This window comes from Mesoplodon densirostris, chromosome 4, assembly GCF_025265405.1.
Source record: "Mesoplodon densirostris isolate mMesDen1 chromosome 4, mMesDen1 primary haplotype, whole genome shotgun sequence".
Lineage (NCBI taxonomy): Eukaryota > Metazoa > Chordata > Mammalia > Artiodactyla > Ziphiidae > Mesoplodon > Mesoplodon densirostris.
The window spans coordinates 15,861,710-15,883,444 of record NC_082664.1 but is presented as its reverse complement, the minus strand read 5'-3'; the positions used below and the strand labels follow the sequence as shown (position 1 = coordinate 15,883,444).

General features: G+C 42.1%; 1 protein-coding gene across 3 annotated transcripts in view; it reads right to left on the bottom strand.

The window, feature by feature from the left end:
* Positions 1–4,428: 4,428 nt before the first annotated feature.
* Positions 4,429–21,735, bottom strand: part of FOXN3 (forkhead box N3) — a 244,073-nt gene continuing 226,766 nt past the window's right edge. For all 3 annotated transcript variants that reach the window (XM_060095736.1, XM_060095737.1, XM_060095738.1), the window contains one exon: positions 4,429–11,187. In XM_060095736.1, the coding sequence (XP_059951719.1) occupies positions 10,638–11,187 (550 nt within the window). In that variant the 3' untranslated portion in view covers positions 4,429–10,637. The remainder of the gene's footprint in view (positions 11,188–21,735) is intronic.

Genomic DNA, 21,735 nt, shown 5'->3' with positions numbered 1-21,735 from the left:
TTTAGCCTTTGGTTACATTAATAGAGGATCTAGAATGAAGAAAGTGATAGTTTCTCATCATCAAACTGTACTCAGTTCTGACTACAAACTGGAACATGTCCAGAAGAGAGAAAGAATAGACAGAACTTGGAATATTTATTCTGGAAAAGACTTTGGGAAGAAATTATTCAAACATATAAATGGTTGCCATGTAGAAGATGAGTTAGGTTTGCATCTTTGTGGCTTTCCAGGCTAGTCCATGGAACTTCAGCCAAACGTTTTAGGGGGTGGAATTTGTCTCAATATAAGGACAATTAGAGTGTCTGAAGAAAAGAGAACCATCTGGGGACAGCTGATGTGTTTGGTCATCATGGCACCATTTAATGGCTAATCAGGAACACTGCTAGAAAAGAGACTATGAATCTCATTTCTTTTTCCTCAACTCTTGAAGAGTCAGTCACAGATGATTCAGAAAGAAGAAAATAAATGGCCAGTAAATGATGGGAAATCATGTAACTTTGCTAGTAATTAAACGAAAACTCAAACAGTAATAAATTGTCAATTAAACCTCAATTTTAAAAAAAACAGCAATAAAATACTACTTTTGTCTGGTAGCAAAAATTAAAGAGAAAAATAAATTCCAATGTTGGTAAGGGTGCAATGAAATTGGGGTTTTCATTCATTGCTGTTGGCACTGATGCCTTTTGGAAAGCCTGTATATAAAGCGCTGTAACATTGATAATACTTTTGTTCCAATAGTCCAACAGGCTATCCAACCAAAAGACAAGTTGAAACTATGCAAATAGCCACTTACCTGAAGATCTTCATTGTGGTATTACTTAAAATAGAAAAAAACTGTAAGCAATTTAAACAATGAAAAGGAAAGTAACAGTTGAAGATGACAGGCCACCTACTCAATAGAGTGTTATATATCATTTACAAAGAGAGTCATTTTCACTACAGCTGTAGGCAAAATGCATAGGACATGATATTAAGTGTGTATGTGTGGGGAATTGTCAGCTACGAAATTCTAGAGATGTGATGATTATAATTATATACCAAATAGATGGATATAGCAAAAGATAAGAAGGAAAATTTCCTCTTGAGTCCAGGTCTGCCACTAGACAGCTGTGTCATCTTGGGTAAATCCCTTAACTTTTTTGTGCTTCAGCTGCCAGGTCTATAAAACAGGGTGTTAGGACTCAACGGTCCCCAATGTCCCTTCCAGTTTTTTGATGTGACTAGAATGGACCCATTTAATGAAGAAACCGCATCCCAGTAGGATTAAGACATCAGCCACTGTTTTGTTTTCAGACTTCCCTCATCATACAGTGCTTCATCCATATTACATATTTTTAGAAATCAGTTTTGAGATGAGTAACAGATGAGAAAAAATAGAATTCCTTGATTCTTCTCAAATAAATTGCTGCATTTTGAAGGAGATTTAGCCATATGTTCTGTAAGTACTTTACTATGGAGTAACATAAAACATTAGGAAACTTTATCCCAAAATGCCCCAGAATGATTGCAACTCAAGATACCGTTGTTTGAGTATTATTTAAAGCACTGTTCTGGGTTTATTGACACGAAACAAAGGGAAGAGGTGGATGTTCAATAAGCTGATTTATTCACTTATATTTGAGTCTTTTAAAAAATGGTCCTCTAGGTGGTCACAAAGCACCGAGCTGATCTCCCTGTGCTCTGCGGCTGCTTCACTTCGTTATAAAGCAGAAACTAACACACCATTGTACAGCAATTATACTCCAATAAAGATGTTAAAAAAAAAAAAGCGGTCCTTACCAAGTTCCTGAACCCCTGGTTTTGTATCCCAATCGATTTTTAAATGGTCAAAACACATTTATGTTTGTGTACTTACAAGACCATTTGATTCCTAGGGGATCTGAGAAGCAGGGTGACAGACATGAGCTTTCAAGGGATAAACAAAAGCCTCCTAGTCATGCCAGACTCCCTCTGAAATTGCCCTCATCTGTTCAGAACTTTCTAGAAGGATGGTGACTTCTTAGTTCAGAACACTTCCTTTCACCAGGCAGAGCAGTCAAGAGGCGAAGAGAAACTGGTCAGGGTAGCAGCACCACTCACCTTCACTCATCCCACCAGGGCAGCATCAACACGCCAAATGGCCTTTGTGGTCCCTGAGGTACTGGGACGCGGGTGGTGGACGGGTAGTTTCACTGCTCTGAGGATTCATACAACTCTGCAGACAGTGTTGTCTTATCTTTTCAGAAAATATTCCATTTTCAATTGTCCAGGAAGAATTTTTAAGTAGCAGAGAGAGCCCACATCTAGATTACCTAAACATTAGAGGACAGCTTGCATTTTACTTAAATATGCAAATGAGGCATCTATCCAGCACATAATTACATCCTCAAGGCAGAGTCCAGAATCTTGTAGTTTGCTCGAAGGAAACACGAAACATTAGATATACAGTTCCGCAGCCAAATGCACCGCACAGATCGCAAATGCTGCTATTAAACCACGGAATAAAAGTCACTTATGAGTGTGAGCTTTATTAGTACTTTTGATTTCCTCTTTCTTTGCATTTATACCAGGCTGCTTTTAATAAAATGAAGACACTGGTCATTCCTTTGTTTACTTCTTTTGGAGGAACTGGAGAGTGAGTTGAAGAGGGAGGCTGTGGCCCCATTTTGATGAGCGCAGAGGACACAGAGAGGCACATGAATACAAGGTAAGGAAGTAAAGCTGCTTGAACACACGTAGAAGCAGCTCAGAGACATGCGAGTGCTGTCCTTTCAAATCAGTCACCTGACAATACTCTGAACCTATTTCAACAAGGTCACCACTGCTTAACCCTTGGGAAGCGCTGCTCCAGAAAGACTGGCCCCAACCCCTCTGGGGCATCATCAAAGCACCTGAGCATATGCTTTCCCAGCAACTCAGCTCCTCTTCCATTAGCTTTCAAGTCCCTTCCAGACTGGCTCACCTTGTCACTGTGGCCCTTCGGTCACTGGGATAGAGTGGGTGCTAAAGGAATGCTTCTTGAATTAGAAAAGAACAAAAATAATGTGCAATACCTAATACGGTGAATTTGACTTTGGTGGCAGTTTTACTCTATTGTCATGCAGTAGTTTCAATTCCACCTCTTCCACCTGTCTCCTTTCCCATTTATACCGTCTTATAGCCCAGAGGCCCCCTACTGTGGTCTTCACTACAGGTAACGAACAACTATCAGATTTTTTCCCTCTCTTCTGTGGAATGGTCAATGTCCCCCGGAGGTCAGATCAGAATTTTGGAGGTGTTATCATCTTGACAGAGTTCCCTCAGATCTTCTGATAATCTAACTGGCTGTCTTGTCTTCAGACACCTTGAGAATCACTTATGAAATATGTTTGATATGGGCTTTTTATGGTGGGTGGCCACACTTTATATTTGGTATTGTCATACCCAACTTGGTCAACTACCCGATTCATCAGATTTGACCCAAATGACTTTCTGATATTCCTCCCAATCAATTCCCCTGAAATACTGAAGATCTGTCAACCAGGAGGGAGCACCACAGCTTTGAAGGTGATCCCAACAGTGCAAATGGACATGGCTGCAACCCTGGCAAACATACTGGATCCTGGAGCGACCACTCTGAGAAGCCTTGCTGGGAATCCATTCCAGCAGGCCCAGTAGAAGTGATTTTGCAGTAGCACCTTGACCACAGGAGGTACAGCCTGGGCACCTAGAAGACACTCGTGAGTATGGGGGTCCAGCAGAAGGGTATCGGTGGAGACCAGGTCTAAGAGTGTTGCTGCTGCTACTGTGAGATCTACAGATGGTCATAGTACACTAGAACAACCATCACAAAAGGAACCAGAACTCTGAAAGAACATCCCTTCTACTCCTCCAGCAGGGTGACTGGTGCCCTGGGACCTATTACTTGTCCCAACCACTCCTCTCCCAACCAGCTCCTTCGTGCCTCTTAGGGCATGTGTGTGGCCCTTGAGGGGTGATGGATTAAATCCTGGAAGGTCAGAGTCTCAGGGTTAGGAAAGTTATCCTAAGAAGCCCTCGGGACCTGGGATAGGCTGGCAGGCTCCAGCCCCATTGTATAATTTTAGTATATTGTTTGACAATTTCCAAATGAAAGGCACAATCTTTCTTAACCACAAGCTCTAAGGTTTGTGGCAGGAGGCCTGCTGTCCAACAATTCTTCAGGTCAGACTTGGAATTCTCCCGGGTTCCACCCGCCCTTAGGCTGTGAATCTGTGTATTTGCAAAAGGTGTGTGATTTTCTACTGAAAAAGCAGCACGCATGAGGATAGGCACAGATAAGTACAGTGGAGACTCTAACACCAGACCGTGAAGAACAGAACACATACCCTAGTGCAGGTAAGAAATATAAATGATTTTACTGCTCAGCATTTGCATATGGAGACGCAGTGCACACAATACCACGTGGCATTTTTCTTCAATTGATGCAACTCAGTAATTTTTATTGCAACTGGAAGACAATACATCACAGAAACTTTATGGTAGGTCTGGGGAAAAGTGTTATTTACAATAAATGATGAAATAGTTTGTCTTTGGCAATATGATTACATATGAAGAATGCGAAATGCAAGTATGGATGCCTCCAAAGCAACACCATCAGGTCCCTAAACTTCGGCGGATTGTGCCTGCTTCCACACTGCTCCTCTAGGTAACACAAATGCAACTGAACATCACTGTCTCCTCTATGGTTCTCCCTTTCTATTCATGATATTGGCAGTTTCATACAGAAAAAAAAAAAATACCGAAAAAAATTGGCTTTTGAAACCTTATTACTCTAGTAAATGAATTTGGCCATCAAGGTCTATTGGCCAGAGGTCACATGACCCTAAGTATTGAGAGTAAACCTCTTGTCTTCTGATTGCTTTATCACTGTTATTTATTTTTCTGTAAAACGAAAGCAGAACTCAGAAATGTTACAGAATCAGAGTATAAAAAAATGTACAAGTGTATAATGCTTCCCAGACACACACGGATACTTGTTTCTTCCACATTGTTACCATGGCAGTATAAGTAGTGAGTGTGAATGACAGCAGGAAACTGGTTACTGAATCAGCTGTGAGCGTCGATGTCTCAACATACATACTCAAGAAATGCTGAATGTTTAAATAACTGAAATTGTGCTACGAGTTTCATCTAAAAAAAAAGGGAGGGGTTGGGAACTCAGGCCACAGTCATGAAAGGATGAAAGACAATTTCTAGGTTTGATAGACTCACCATATCGAAGCCTTTGAGAATCCAATATGGAACATTAACTCTTTGCAAAAAGTAGGGAAGGCTATTCTCAACTTTTGCAAATGAAATACAGTGGAAAACACTGTTGCATCTATTCCAAATAAATAGTCTTGATTTCAACACTAACAAAACGAACAGGAAGGGTACTTGTGAGCATGGTCACAGTAAGTCAGAAGTGATCTTTCACCCAAGTCTGATTTCAAAAGTAGGACAGACAGCAAAATGCAGCACCATAGACACATTGGTTTCGGCTGTTAAAAGATGGATCATTTTAAAAATCGGATTTTCCTTCCTTAATTTTTGGTCAGTGAAGCTAGCACTTGTTTGCTGAACTGTGGAAGAATTGCAAGGTCACACGCCATATTCATGATAAAGCAACGGAGCTGATGAGTCTGTGCTTAATTCAAGAATAACCAGTAGGGGAGAGAGAGAGAGAACAGGAGTTTACCTCCATCACTGGCTCTCTCTCAAAGGAAGAGGGGTTGACAGATGAATTCACAAAGGCAGGCGGGACTATACAGAACACTGAATGCCATGTGTAAATCCTCATGGGATTCCAGAAGGGGGAACACCACACAACGTATATACTTTGATTTACACATTCCGTTACAAAGAAAAGAAAAAAAAGACACCATTACAACTTTGTAACTGTGTTAACTGCGATATAAACCAAAGTCCCGAGTTTTGGCAGGTAACTAAAAAGAGGGTTATCACTTAGGTTATATAGCAAAAGTGTTGATGTATATTATATATAGTAGTATAAATAATAAAAAAGTATTATTTAAATTAGATCACAGTGCTGCATTATGTGCATAACAGTGTTTGATATAGTATTCGAGCTGGGACCTACGACACAAAGGATTTAACTGTCAACACTGGTTAAGTCACAATCAAGAGGGGACACGGAGTTCAAATGCGTTCTTTTGGTGGCAAAAAAAAAAAAATCCTGAAGATGAAAGAAAAATACTCTACAGAAACGTAAAAAAGAAAAAGGCAACATCTGGGCAGCTGTGATCCACCAGAAAGAAACGAGTCCCAACCTGAATCAAGTTTAAAAGGGAAAGAGAAGTCACATTGAGTTGAATCCAATCCCATATGGAAAACCCTCCCATGTAGGTCACTTGTACATAACTCTGATTCCTCCTCCGAGAGCCCTTTGATGACAGAGGCCAAGGGCCCACACACGTGGAGTGGCGGTCACTGAAAGGAGGAACTGGTAGCGCTCGATGCCCAGCAGTCCTGCCACGTCCCAGGACTGAGTTGGGCACAAAAGCCATCTGGACGGTTTTCACTCTACAGAGCCCACAGCCTGAAGCCGTCCCGGGTGAGACCACCTTTCAGTGCGATGGCCTTCTCCAGTGGCCCCGTGGTATTCACAGCTATGCCTAGCAAGGGCTAGACACGCTGAAAATCAGCTCTCAGGAAGAGCCTCCCACACATCCCTTCTAAAAACTCAGCCCCAAGACTAAAACCTGCTACAGTTGTCTTGGCCAGGGTTTTCTCACACCACCATCTCGATGTGGGTTGGGTTCATTTTAGTTTCAGATAGACAGTTTTACCAAAGAACTCTTGAACGTATATATACTGCTTAGAGAGGGGGAAGGGAAGTAGGAGCTTAGGGTATATCATAAGGCTGGGGAAAATCTATGATGCAAACCTTTTCCACATAATACTAGGTAAAGATAAAAGACAACGGTAGAAGCATAAAAATAACTGTCTACGTGTATATCATTTAAGAAAAAAGAGCTTACGATCTCTTTCTCTTAAATGTATCCGAGGACCAACAGCAAGTAACTGTAGATGTCATGGTGCCGACGGATGTGTTCACGTTTGTTTTCCAAAAGCATCTTCAAATATTGCTATAGTTCCCCATTTTCCCCTCCCCCCTGCCCCACGTGAGTATGTGAGATACTGGAATGACACGTGAAACGCCACTTCTCCCGGCAGGAGAAATGAAAGCAAAAACACCACACCCCTTGAACGGTGCTCAGGCAATTGTTGTCAGACTAATGCGTACATAGGCTAGTTTGGAAGCTAAAAGAACACCTGACATTTGGGAAGAAATTCCAAGACTAAAGTGATTACACTTGAGCAAAATATTCTTTCACAAATAGGCTTGTGCTTAAATTCTCTACTGCTCTTGGAGGAGGGGGTGAGAGAGGGTGCCTCCTGCCCCTTGGCTTGGCAAGGACACGGACAACCTCATTCTGCAATGAATTCACTACAAACGGCCACATACACATCGATACTTTTTTTTTTTCTCAACAATCAAAATACAAAGTTAAACACAATTGAGCCATTGTTTTGGTTATGCATAATGTGTATGCCTCCAAAAACAGAAGAAAAATAGAAAAAAGTACCCTCACTAAAGTTTCCCCTAGGTCTCCCAGCGGCTCCTACGTAGGGACTGAGGGAGACTCAGGAAAAATAACACTTAGAAAGCTGCCCGATGAGGTATTTATGCAAAAAGAGTGGTTCTGGAGTTAAGAACACACTTTTATAAGATATTTATCTATTTCTCAAAGAGATCAGAAAAGTAAATCACACACATTGCATTTTATTATTTTCTAAAAGAGGCCTTTGCTCCTTTAGAAAAAGGAAATGAGGGGAGACAGCCCACGGTGGGGTTTGAAGTGGAAGAAATCCCCTGCCAGAAACAGTCCTGGATGTTTACCTCTGTCTTTCAGGAGGGAAGTCTGAATTTGATCTTGGGGGTGGGGTGAGCGTGGGGGACTGAGGTGGGCTCAGTCAGGTGACAACACAAAAAGTGTCGCCCAGGTTCCACAGCTGTGGATGGCTTTTGGGGTGTCAGATGTTTGGGGAGACAGAGGGAACGGAGCACTTCAAAAAGACATCCTTATTCCCATCAACACCCTGAACAAGTGTGCTGCAAGTTTTCAGGTTCAGGTAATGAATCTGACCTGTGTAGGGGTGTAGATCTTTTTTTTTTCCCCCCTCAGGTTCTCTCACCAGCAACCCAGAGGAAGATAATGCACCAGTTAATTTCCACCATCCTGGCTGATGGAGCTTCTGACAGTGCCTGGTTCTGGCAGATGGGCTCCACAATGGCCCACCCTGTCCTATTTTAAAAATCAAGATCACCCCAGTTCTCTCCCTCTCCCTCACCATCATATCTTGAGCCATGGGAGTGGGCATTTTTGTTCATGTTTTAAAATTCCCTTCCATGTGGGTGGAAGATCTAATTCTTTTAGAGGGTTCTCTGGATCTCCCCAAATCATTTCTTTTAGGCAAAGATAACAGGAGTTTCTGGTCTGCGTGGCATCATCTGGTTGTCTAGATTCAGCGCTCACAATCTAGGTGGGCTTCATTCCAGGTTGGTTCGTGTGCCCAGGTGGTAGAGACGGCCAGCCCCTCCTTCCCACCATGAGATGGCGTCACGGGAAAACATCTGGGGCTGGTCCTTCCAACACCCGTGTCACTTCCTCCTTCACGTGTACCCTAACTCACACCCTCATCCAATAAGGCCCATTAGTGTGTTTCCCCTTCTCCTGGTGAATTTGCATAATTATTCACTGCCTTTTTCCTCGAAACCAAATCATGGTCATGGTTTTCTCAAGTCAGCGTCCCATAATTCTCTTGATTCTATCATACACACTCACTACTAAGTTTGCCCTCAAATTATTGCGTCATGGTAAACATGTACAGACAAAGAGAAAGGACACACTTTTCAACAGAGAATCAGAGGGGGTCGGGGCTGAAGTGCAGACAAGGCAGTGCAGAGCTCCACCATCCAGGCCCTACTAGAACATGAAGAGATTTTGTATTGCAGAGTAAGCTCCCCAACAGTCAGAATTTGTCCCTGAAGAAGGTTAAACCTTAAACACCTGCTTCAAAAAACAAAAACAAAATAATTGGAAAAAAGGGGGGAAAAAAACAACGAAAAAAATTAAAGGAAGGAAAATAAAAGGAAAAAAAGAAGAAAACCAAAAGAACCTCTAAGCCTAAGGGCTTAAAAATTAGAGGCATAGCCTTTTCTCTATTTTCTATATTTATATGAAAATAATTCATGCTTCATGCTAAATACATTGTTTACCTTACAAGAACTTTATTTTTGAATAAAAAAAGTTTGTGTTTTTGTGATTTTTTTTTCTTTTTTTTTTTCTTTTTTCAAAGGAATTCCATGCATTGTGGATCAGAAATTTCTGCTGGCTACACTGGCTGAATGTGGAAATCATTGATTTTCGCAAAGATGAATCTTGACTGACATTAATTGCAAACTCCATTTTGAGGGCAGTATAGGAATTTGTTTTCCTTTCTTTTTTGCCATGTTTTACTTTAGTTTGTCCATCAATGTGCCTTGCATCTTTTAAAAATACACCACAATACTAATGGCAGGTTCTGTAGCTTTTTGTTTTGTTTTGTTTTCACTTGGATCAAATGGTTTTGACAGACAGAAAAAGATTTGTACCATGATTTCCTTTGTTAACAGCTACTGTAATTTTTTGGAACTTGATTCTCACTTGGGCAGTTAAGAAGACATAACTTGTTTTTTGCATCAGTTTTTTTCTTTTTCTCTCCTGTGTGTGTGTGTGTGTGTGTGTGTGTGGTGTGTGTGTGTGTGCATGCGCGTGTGTGCAGGACCAACCTTCAGGCTTATGGCTTGTGGAACCTTCTCTTCATTTAATGTAGAACAGAATTCAATGATTAGCAACATCACTAAAAACTGACCCAGTTTCTTCTCATGAGTCACTGACACCTGTTGAACATGAATGGTCCAGTGTCCACCCCGGAAGATGCTACTAGGCTTCACGGTTAAGAAGCACAGAGGACTGGTGACCGCCTCCCCATCCCTGCATCGCACGCTTGGGGCAATGCCAAGGGTTCTCCTGGCACAGTTTGATGCCCAGCGCCACGAGCTTGGGTCTGCTCCTAGGGGGACCAGGGGTCCTTCCTTCTCCTCGGTTGCCTTATGTGCATTCACTCAGCAAACCCGACTGGGTGCACATCCTGACCTTTTAAACCTAAAGGTTGGGCCTGATCGATGGTTACTTTGCACACGTGCCTTCTAAGCGCCAGATGTGTATCCCCGTGGCATTATCGTTGCCATCCCTGTGGATTCAGCCACGGGTTTCTGACAAGCTGGAGGAAGCAATGGTAATTTTGGCTTTTTCGGTTTTGTCTTCAGATAATGAAAAGCTTTTGTAAAACAGCTGAGTGTCAATATGAGTTCTATGGCTTCAATCTCCTTTAAACATAAAATTCTTAAGGGTCCAAAACAAAGGAGGGGGGCAAATTAAAAAAAAAAAAAGAAAGAAAGAAAACCAAACCAAAAAAAAAAAAAAAGAAAAAAGAATAATAAATTGTTGATATTGCCACAAATCATTAGAAATCTCCTGACATGCTGAAACCAAATGGCCGTAAGTTCAAAACAAATCAGTGACTTGTTTTTAATTTTTTGTGGTTTCCTTTTGTTCTTTCTGCCCCTTTGCCGTCCGATTGGTGATGTTATTCAAACAGGACCGAATCCCCGCCAAGTGCAGGAGCGACCCCGCCGCCTCTTTCATCTCCTCGTCATCGCTTTCGGGGGGCTTTTCCGTGCGTCTCTTTTTGAGGGGCAGCGTGTCGCTGGGGACCTTCCTTGCCTTGGCGAGGTGCTGGCGCTTCTTGTGCTGGGACGCGTAGCCGCTGTCCCCCAGAGCATCCTTGGCCTCCTTCGGGCTGCGTTTCCTGTCATCCTCCTCCGCCTCGCTGTGGCTCTCGTGGCTCTGGAAGCTGCCCTCGCTGCCCTCGCTGCCCTCCTGGCTCCCCTTGGTGGCAAACTCGTAGTGGTCGTCGGCCGAGGAGGAGGAGACAGAGTCGCTGGCGGGCGAGGTGCTCCTGGCGTTGGAGGACTTGGCACTGCTGTAGTTGTGATCCTCCTTGGGGTCTCCACTGACCACCGGGGAGCCACACGACGGCTCGCTCTCAGTCCGCATCCGGCAGCTGGTGAGGCCATTCCTGCGGGGCGGGGACAGCGGTGGGGAGAGGGGCGGGGAACGGGAGACAAGAGAGGACACGGATTAAACCCCCGCGACGAGACACCCAGCAGCCCACCGAGTTGCCACAGCAGACGCTTTGACATCCAATCCAGCGATGTGCCAACAGGTGGGTCTGCTTTGAAGACAGGGTCCTAAATCCTGACACCTCCGTCTTCCCTGCTTATCTGCTATCATTGACATTTTCACTCAAGTTGTGCAGCTGAGACATCAAAACAACACTCTTTTGAAGTGGCGGCGGTGGAAGCGCCATCTCTTCTATTAAACCATAAAAATCAAGCTGTGCTGCTTGGTTTCACATACCCATCAGCACCGCGGAGGAGACACCACCGGGCGATGCTGGCTGGGTTACTTCAGAGAAAAAAGCCTGCTCTGTTCTAAAGCGGCTCTGGTAGGAGCCTTTTGTTGGAAGACTAAATCTGATGTTCACGAAAAAGAGGTACCTGCCATGTGGTGACAGCTACTCACTCTTGCGTCCCTTTCCTCATTCATTCATTCCACAAATATTCACTGCACACCTAATATAAATGCGCGGCCTTAGGGAGGGTCCCGGGGGGAGGCATCCGAGGTGGAATCAAATCCAGACTGTCACAAAGATGTGCACAGATGAACAGAGAAGCAAGTCATGGTTAGATCACAGACGAGACAGCAATAAGCCACCATCTACTAAACTTACCACCTGCCAGGCGCCCTGCTGCGTCTGCACAGATGATTGCGTTTAACTCTATAAAGTGGTTATATTAGCATCCTTATTTTAAGGATGCTGGAAGTGAGGTCTCGAGATGTCTGGTAATTTACTTAAAGCCACATAGCTAATGAGTAGCAGAGTTGGGATGAGAACCAAAGTCTTAAGCTCGAGCTCTCTGTAACATCATCAGACCGACGCTCACTCTTTTCTTTTCTTTTTTTTTTTTTGCTGTACGCGGGCCTCTCACTGTTGTGGCCTCCCCCATTGCGGAGCACAGGCTCCGGACGCACAGGCCCAGCGTCCATGGCTCACGGGCCCAGCCTCTCCGCGGCATGTGGGATCTTCCCAGACCAGGGCACAAACCCGTATCCCCTGCATCGGCAGGCGGACTCTCAACCACTGCGCCACCAGGGAAGCCCACGCTCACTCTTTTCTGATTTCCCTATAACTAGGTCACCTGCTATATATTCCCATCGGTACCCGATAGCACCCATCACACCTCTGATCATGTTATCGTGTCCATACGTCTGAGCAGTGAACTGACCTCCCTTGTGCTTCCTTATTGGCAAAGTGGGTATAGTATCTGCCTCCTGCTCCACGGGGTTGTTGGGCTGAGGATGTGGGCGAACGCCTGCCGGCACCTGGACCAGCGCCTGGCATAGCAGCAAGGACTGTGATGCTTATTCCTGGTTCGGCCATACACTCTGTGGAATGAGCACCAATCCTGTCTGCACGGCAGCTGTAGTTCTGATGGTGCCTGGCACACAGAAGGCGTTCATAAGAGGCAGTGATCAGAGATGAAGACCCACAGGTGGGGAGGGTTACTTACAGCTGGAAGGGGCAAAGGGAGGGCACAAGGTTTGTGGAAGACATGGAACCTGGCCTTGGATGTGAGGGCCGGAGGCTCTGGGCAGGGAGGAGAATGTTCCACTGTACCACGTTGGCCCCATTTCCCGCAGACTCATCCACAGGTAATATATTTCTAGATCTTGGGAAGATGGGCACACTTTTCCTTCCTACACAGCCCCAACGGTAAGCACCCTACGTTCCCTCCATAGACAGCACTTCCCACCATCACTATGATCGTGTGGTGATGTCCGGTGTCTGTGGTTCCCATTAAAGAGTTGGCACCACAAGGCAGGGCCCAGTCATTGATGTGTCCTCAGGGGCTAGCACTGTGCCAGGCACGGAGTGGACCCACAGCAGATACACCGAGCAAGTGTCGGAGCAGATGGGATTGTTTGGCAGAGAGTAGGAGGTCTGGGGAGATGGCTGTGGGTCTCCACCAGCACGCCTTCCCAGACACTCCCCGAGGAAGCGGCCCTGGCAGAAAGGCTATGGGGTGGGCCCTCCCATGAGAGTCAGTCTGGAGCCCTTTCCCTTTCTCTCCGGCCACCCCTGTGGGCCTCGAGGCTCAGGGAGATCCTGTTGCAGGCCAAAGAGAAAGGAAGAGGCAAGGAGAGTCCTTGGTGTAAACGGTGTAGCAGGCATCTCCTTCCTTCTGGTGCTCCGTTAAATTTAAGCTGGTGGTGAGGAACCCCCCGCCCCGTCATGTGCACCAGCAAAATTCATGGGGGCCATTATCAAAATTCCATCCTTGCCAGAGGCCTTAAGATCATCACGATAAACCGTGACAATTACAATGTGTGCATTTGTATGATAAAGTCCTAGCAGGCTCCAGAAGGGTCCCAGCATCTGTCTTGCACTCTGTGATCCCAGATCGACACCCCCTCCCCAAAGTCCTTATAGAAACAGCCTGCCTTTCAAGACACACAGACTTTGGGGTTCGCATCCCAGCACTGTTTATTAGTGAGACCTTCTACAGGCTCCTCATCTGCCTTATGGGGCTCTGTGACGATAAAATGAAAAGCTCCAAGCACAGAAGACGGCTCTTAGGGGTGCCTGAGAATTCTGACATGGTCCCCTCTCTTGCTGTCTGCCTGCCCAGAGCTCTCCCTGCTGCCCCAAGCAGTCCCATTTTCTTTCTAGGCCAGGTCAGCAGGCTGATGGGAATGCAGCATAAGTAAGAGGCAAGAGGCTCGGAGACAGAAATTCCTCACGGGCTTGCCTGTACAGACAGACAGCCCCTGTGCTTTGGGGTATGGTCTCTGCCATATGTTTTCTGCAGACTTCCTGTTTTTTGGCTGTGTCTTGGATGCACAAAAGTGGCCAGGGAAAGATTCCTGTGAGGTACTACCAAACATGAAACTGGGTAAATGTAATGAATTGTACAGGTAGCTATGAAGAGGTATTAAAGTGAATGAAAATGAAAGTCCCGTACAATGGTTCTCAGGATTGCTGCTGTTGCAGGTAACTCCCGTGAAATCCCCAAATAATTAGTCTACTGAACTAACCTAAAAGGGTTCTGAATGAACCCAACTATACTTGGATGAGTTGATTGGGCTATGGTTGGCTTTTAGAAAATCAATTCAGTTCTGAATCCTTTTTTTTTTTTTTAACAACATGGGCCTTATGATTCACTTCACTACCACAGTTAAGCAGAATTTGATACCTCTCTGAGCACGTATGAAGAGGGAGATGGAGAGGGAGAGGAGAGGGAGAGAATTCCGGGAGCAAAAGAGTAAGAAAAAGGCAAGTGTTGCAAAAATCTAATTCTTAGTGAATCTGGGTGAAAGGTATATATGGTGTTCATTGTGCTTCTTTTTCTTTTTTTTCCACAGGTGAAACATATTTTTAAGTAAAACGTTTGGGGTGCAGGGTAGAGGAGTGGGAGAAATACACCAGAATGAAAGCAACGGTACATTTCAGTTCCATGCTATCATAAGAGGGAAGGTTCTGAGCCTGAGAACTTCTTTTTCTCTCTTTCTCTTTCAAGGATATAAGCAAGCATAAACCATAATGGAAAAGAATATTTAAAAATATGTATATATGAGTATAACTGAATCACGTTGCTGTACAGCAGTAATTAACACAACATTGTGAATCAACTATACTTAAAAAAAAAACAACAAGGATATAAGCAAGCATGAGAGAAGCACTCAAGACACACCAGAATCACACTGAGACCTTCTTCTTAAAGGCATCATAGGAAGTGAAGGATAAGAGAGAAGCAAATCACTTCCTTAGCTCATGAATTCAAGGTTGTGCAGTACAGGGTCTCTGGTTCCTCCTGGAAACACACTGCAGGTCAACAGGGATTCCACGACCCACACCTTGCAGCGCTGGCCCCACACAACCACTTCACAGACAGACAAACAGAATAAACTCAGGGAGCCCCGTGACTCATCAGAGGTGGCCCTGCTAGTTCTCAAAGACGGCTCAGGCAGGAAACTTAAATGTTTCCCTGTCCGCCCCAGGAAACAAGCTTACTGTGATGAAGACAGGAAACAACTTACCATTTGACAATATTTCTGGACGAAAACAGGTACACAGACGTAACTTCAAGGAGTCAGAATTAAAATATAAATACATCTCTCTCACACTTGATATTGATACAATTAGCTTTCCCTGAGATTTTAGCATGGGCTCATAATCCATAAATTACACACAAACTCAGCAGGAAGCGACAAGCTCCTTCAATTATTAATCACTCGATGCAATGTTGTTCATGGTGGGACATGCTGGCTGCACTGACTTGGCGTCAGAGACCTCCTGCTGCAGGGGCTGTCATTCCAGGGAACCAACTACTTTAAAAGAAGAAACCAGGCATCCTGGACATGTTGGAAGGGGGATTTCTAACCACCTCCTTAAAAATCATTCATTAAAATGAACACTTGATACATCTGAAATGCCTGCCATTTTTCAGTTTTAGCTGAGTTTCTATGTAACAGTACTCACAACACTCATGTGAGCATAAATTAAAGCCACCTGATTCTACTAGGATGCCACAGAACCACACGCTATTCATCTCAAATAAAAACCTGGTATTCATTCTCTCGTCAAATCGGCGGGGCGGGGGGGCAGGAAATACTGAACATAAAAGGTGAGACATCACATTAGTTCAGGCCGACAATGAGCAACGCTTGCAACTAACAAGTTAAGGTATAGCTTCTGATCAGACATGGCCATTTTGCTGGGTTTTTTTACGGGTTCATGATTTGTTCCATTATCGTATCATCAGTATTGATCTCATCAGTGTTGTCTCCACCTTTCACTTGTGTACTAGGGTTCTGTCTGGAGCTGGTGGTTTTAAACCTAGCTAACACTGAGGGTGAAGTTGTCCTCCTTAGGGATTTACTTGAGAACACTGGTCTTTTGCTAACTGTGAAAAGAAGAAGGTGCAATTAATGGGATTATAGAAGCAGCACTGCAAGTGTGGCGCTTCTCTCCAAAACCGACTGTAGGTAGAAAGACACAGAGGACAAGAGATGACCTGAAGCTTCCATTTCCAGCCAGTTGGCAGAGGAGATATTTAGAAGGCATTCTTCCAACTATCATACAAAAGATGCTGGATAAAGGGCAGCAACATATTTCTGAGTCATCGCTGGGTTCCCTGGAAAATAAGGGGACTCTTAGAGCTCTACATAAATGCACATGTACCAAAAGAACTTCACACACACACAGAGACGAAAATCTAAAAAAAAACGGGACAGAATCTGTAATGTGAGCAGTAGGCAACCAAGAAAGGCAGGGTTTTCATGAAGCAAATGCCTCCTCTAGCCCTGGGACAAGAGCCCAATCTTAGAGGGAGGGAGCGGCAGGAGGATTGATTTTGGCAGCTCCCGGGTTTCTGTGGCCCCTTGAGGGGGTTAAAGTGGCCTTGGATGCATTGGTCCCCAGGCTACCAGCAGAAGTTTTAAAAGCAAATGCTCTCTTAAAGAAAGCAAGCCACACTGAGGTCATCAGGATTCCTGTATATCAAGTTTAATCAAACATTCAAGTAGAAGCTCATAACCTAAAATCACCAAACAGGCCACTAGGAGCGTATAAATGTAAAAATGCCACATAAAAAGCTGGGACCCTTGAATGATGATGCCTTCAATGAGATCCTAGGGAAAAATAACTGCCCCTCACAGGCAGACAATGGGGATAAAAGCCAGCCTTGACCTCAGCTCCAGATGGAACTGGAGACAAGAAAAGCCTCCCTTGAGAATTTTTAACCACAAGCCTGAAGTCTTGTGGGTATGAGGCCAGAATTCTACTGTGTGGACCAAAAGACCTTAAGCTAAATTTAGTTTCAAATGCCCAATTGTGCCTACTAGAAGAAAATACAAACCCTTTTTGAAAGAACATACTTTAAACCCAGGCCACAAAGAATTCCCACAGATAAGGTTTTAAGGAACATAGGTTCACAATAAAAAAAAAAAAATCATTAAACACAAAAGAAACAAGCCACCATAAAGAGACAACAGAAAAAACATCCTATAGAATCTGAACTGCAAAGTCTGAAAATATTGCAATAATTAGGCACAGAATGTAAACTATGTATAAAAAAATAAAAGAGGGAATTGACAAATATTAGAAAGAAAGACTGGATTATTAAAACCAAGCAGACTTGGGCTTCCCTGGTGGTGCAGTGGTTGAGAGTCCACCTGCCGATGCAGGGGACACAGGTTTGTGCCCCGGTCTGGGAGGATCCCACATGCCGTGGAGCGGCTAGGCCTGTGAGCCATGGCCACTGGGCCTGCGCGTCCAGAGCCTGTGCTCCGCAACAGGAGAGGCCACAACAGTGAGAGGCCCACATACCACAAAAAACAAACAAACAAAGCAAAAACAAAAAGAAGCAGACAGGTTTTGGAATGCATCAAATAGAATTTCTAGAGCTGAAAAAATATAATCCCTGAAATTAAAAAACTCAATGTAATTGAGTTGTAAAAAAAAAAAAGTAAAAAAAATTAGTGAATTGAAAGATGGAGCTAAAGATATGATAGAAAATGCAGCAGAGAGAGATGAAGAGATTGAAAATATGGAAGAGAGATTGGGTAATATGGCACATAGTAAGAAGATCCAATATAAATCTAACTGGAGTTCCAGGGTGAAAGGAAAAATGGGGAAGATCCCATCCCAGAATAGAAAATGGCTGAGAATTTTCTAGTTTTGATGAAAGTTACCAATCTTCAGATTCAGAAAGCCAACAAGTCCCATGGAGGATAAATAAAAAGAAATGCAAATCTAGATACATCATAGTCATCACAGACAATACAAAAAAAAAAAAAGGAGTAGAAAGGAAACACATTACCTAAGGAGAAGTAGCAATTAAGATAAAACCAATTACACAGGTGAAGGTGGAACAATATTCTCAAAGTGAAAGAGAAAAAAAAAAACTGTCAAACTACAATACTATTGTCTAAGAATGAAGGCAAAATAAATATATTTTCAGACAAATTCAAGACTTTAATTAAAAGCAGATACTCATCTATAGGAACTTCTTAAGAATATTTTTCAGGAAAAAAAAGAAAATGATCCAAAAAGAAAGGTCTGACTTAGAAAACAAACTTATGGTTACAAAAGAGGAAAGGTGGAGGGGAGAGATAAATTAGGAGGCTGGGATTAACACATACACACTACTATATATAAAATAGATAATCAACAAGGACCTGCTGTATAGCATAGGGAACTTTACTCAGTACTCTGTAATAACCTACATGGGAAAAGAATCTGAAAAAGAATAGATATACGTGTATGTATAACTGAATCACTTTGCTGTACACCTGAAACTAACAACATTGTAAATCTACTATACTCCAATGTAAAATAAAAATGAAAAACAGAAACAAAAGGAAAGGTCTCAGATGCAAGAAAAAAAATGATAAGCAAAGAAAATGTAATCAGGTATTGACCAGACAATACAATAGAGTCGTCCCTTGGTGTCTGCGGGGTTTTGGTTCCAGGACCCCCACAGGTACCCAAATCTGCAAATGCTCAAGTCCCTTATATAAAATGGTAATAGTATTTGCTTATAACCTATGCACATCCTCCCATACACTGTAAATCATCTCTAGATTACTGATAATGCCTAATTCAATGTAAATGCGATGTAAATAGTTGCTGGTGCACAGGGCAAAGAAATTTTGATTTTTGTAACTTTCTGGAATTCTTTTTTTTCCCCAAATATTTTCTATCAGCAGTTGATTGAATCTATGGATGCAGAATCTGTGGATACGGAGGGCTGACTCTAATAACAACTGACTTAAAAAAACCAAACAAACAAGAAACTGAAATAGAACTAAAGTCCTAGACAAATGTAGCATATCATTTGGGAGGTGGAGAGAACAGAAGTTAAAGCATTCCAGGGGCCTTGTATTGATCAGGAGGTTAAAGATACTGATTAACTCTACACATCTTAAAATATTCATGTTAAAAGTTCTAGGATCAACACTAAAAGAAGAGAAATATATATATAATTTCTAAAACATCAGAAGAGGGGAAAAAGGAATGAGGAAGAATCTGATCAATTTAAAACGATGTTAGAAAGGAATCTGGAAAAGGGGGGACAAACAAATCCAAACTAAGATGGTAGAAATAAATCCAAATATGTCATTTAAAATGGGCTAAAAATCTTCATTAAAAGGTAAAGATCATTAACACAGATTTTTTAAAAAGCCATATGCTGCTTATAAGAGATGAACCGAAAACATAAGGATTAAGACAGGTTAAAAGTAAAAGGAGGAAAAACATCGTGCCATGCTGGTGTAGCTACATTAAAACCAGATAAGATAGATTTTTAAGGCAAAAATCATTATTACAGATAAAGAGAGTCATTAAACATTCATAAAGGTTCAATTCACCAGGAAGATATAACTGTTCTAAACATGGAGACCTCCAATAAGATAGCTTCAAAATACACCCCAAATTGGAAGAGCTATAAGGAGGAATGATCAAACCCACATCTCCTTCCCTCCCTCCTTCCTTCCCTCCACCACCCCCCTCCCAAGACACACACAGACATGGTTAATAGGTAGATTTGATCTAATGGACATACATAGAACATGTGCTCATAATGGAGAAGGTATATGATTTTGAAGCACACACAAAATATTTATAAAAAGTGATATACACTACTAGACCACATAGCAAGTCTCCACAAATATCAAAAAAGCAGTATCTTACAGGTCAATTCTCTGACCACAATGTATTATAATTAATAATCAATGTTGAAGAGGTAACTAAAAGCAAAAATAAGAAATAACCATCTCCTCCTAGGTTTGAAAATTTAAAGACACACTTCTAAAAACATGTATGGGTCAAAGAAGGAATCAAAATGGAAATTAGAAAATACTTTGAACATGTAACAATAATGAAAATAAAAGGTATCAAAACTTACAGATGCAACTAAGCAGTAGTTTGAAGGAAATTATAACCTTAAACTTTTATATAAAAAGAAGAAAAGTTTAAAATAAAAGTATCCAATCCAGACCAAACAACAAAAAAGAATAAGCTCAAAGAAAGAAAGGAAATTATAAAGTAGCAGAAATCAATGAAATAGAGAATAGATACAACCTTATGCCAACATATTTGAAAACAGGTGAAATGGACAAATCCCTACAGTTACCAAAATGAATTTAAAAATAAATTAAAAATAAGTTAATCATTAAAGAAATTAAATCAATAGTTAAAAATCACCCCACAATGGGGCCTCCCTGGTGGCGCAGTGGTTGAGAGTCCGCCTGCCGATGCAGGGGATACGGGTTCGTGCCCCGGTCTGGGAGGATCCCATATGCCGCGGAGCGGCTGGGCCCGTGAGCCATGGCCGCTGGGCCTGCGCGTCCGGAGCCTGTGCTCCGCAACGGGGGAGGCCACAACAGTGAGAGGCCCGCATACCGCAAAAAAAAAAAAAAAAAAAAATCACCCCACAATGAAAACACCAGCTCCACAGTGTTTTGCAAGTAAGTTCCATCAAACATTAAGCAATGGATAACTCCAATCTTACCTAACCTCAGAGAATCTAATAGCGAATACTCTTTTAACTCAGTATATGAGAATAATGTAATCCTGACATGAAAACTAAATAAAAATAGCACTAGAGAAACATGGACATGGGCAAATATGCAAAATTCATACCTAAGATGTTAGCGTACCAACACTAGCAATATGTAAAAAATATATGTATCATAAGCATATCAGAAATGAAGATTTTACTCAAAATTGGGAATTGATAATGTAATTCACCAAGTAAAAAACAAGGAGAGAAAATATTTATAGTTATCTTAAATGATGTAAACATTTTGTTGATGAAATTCAACAACCATTTATGATAAAGTATCATAGCAAGCCAAAAATAGAAGGAACTTTTTTTGTTATGATAAAGTATATTTCCTAAAAAAACCCTATAACAAACATTCTATCAATTGTTCATCAATAACACAGCTCCCTTTAAAATAAGACACAATATAAAGATGTCTATTACCATTACTTTTACTCAGAGGTCCTAACTGCAATAGGACAGGAAAAATAAAAGATATAAGAATTAGAAAAATCCACACCATTATTTATATAAGATATAATTTTATACATAGAAGAATCTACAGATAAATTATTAAAGTTACTAAGGCGGTTTATTTTATTTAGTAAGGTTGCTGGAAAAAATCAAAATAATTAACTCCAGATGGATTACAGCTTTAAATGAGTAGGAAAAACTTTTTAAATCTTTTAGAAAAAAACTACAGAAGACCATACAATCTTGGAACAGGGACTTTTTAAAGACACTAGATTTCATTACAAAATGATTACTAAGCATGAAAATTAAGAGCTTCTGTTCATCAAAAGGCATTATTATGGACCGTGAAATGACCATCCACAAACTTAGAAAAGTTATTAGCAGCACATATAGTCAATAAAGGATTAATATCCAGAATATACAAAGAACTCCTACAAAGATAAGAAAAAGAGAAACAACCTGATAGAAAAATGAATAAAAACGTT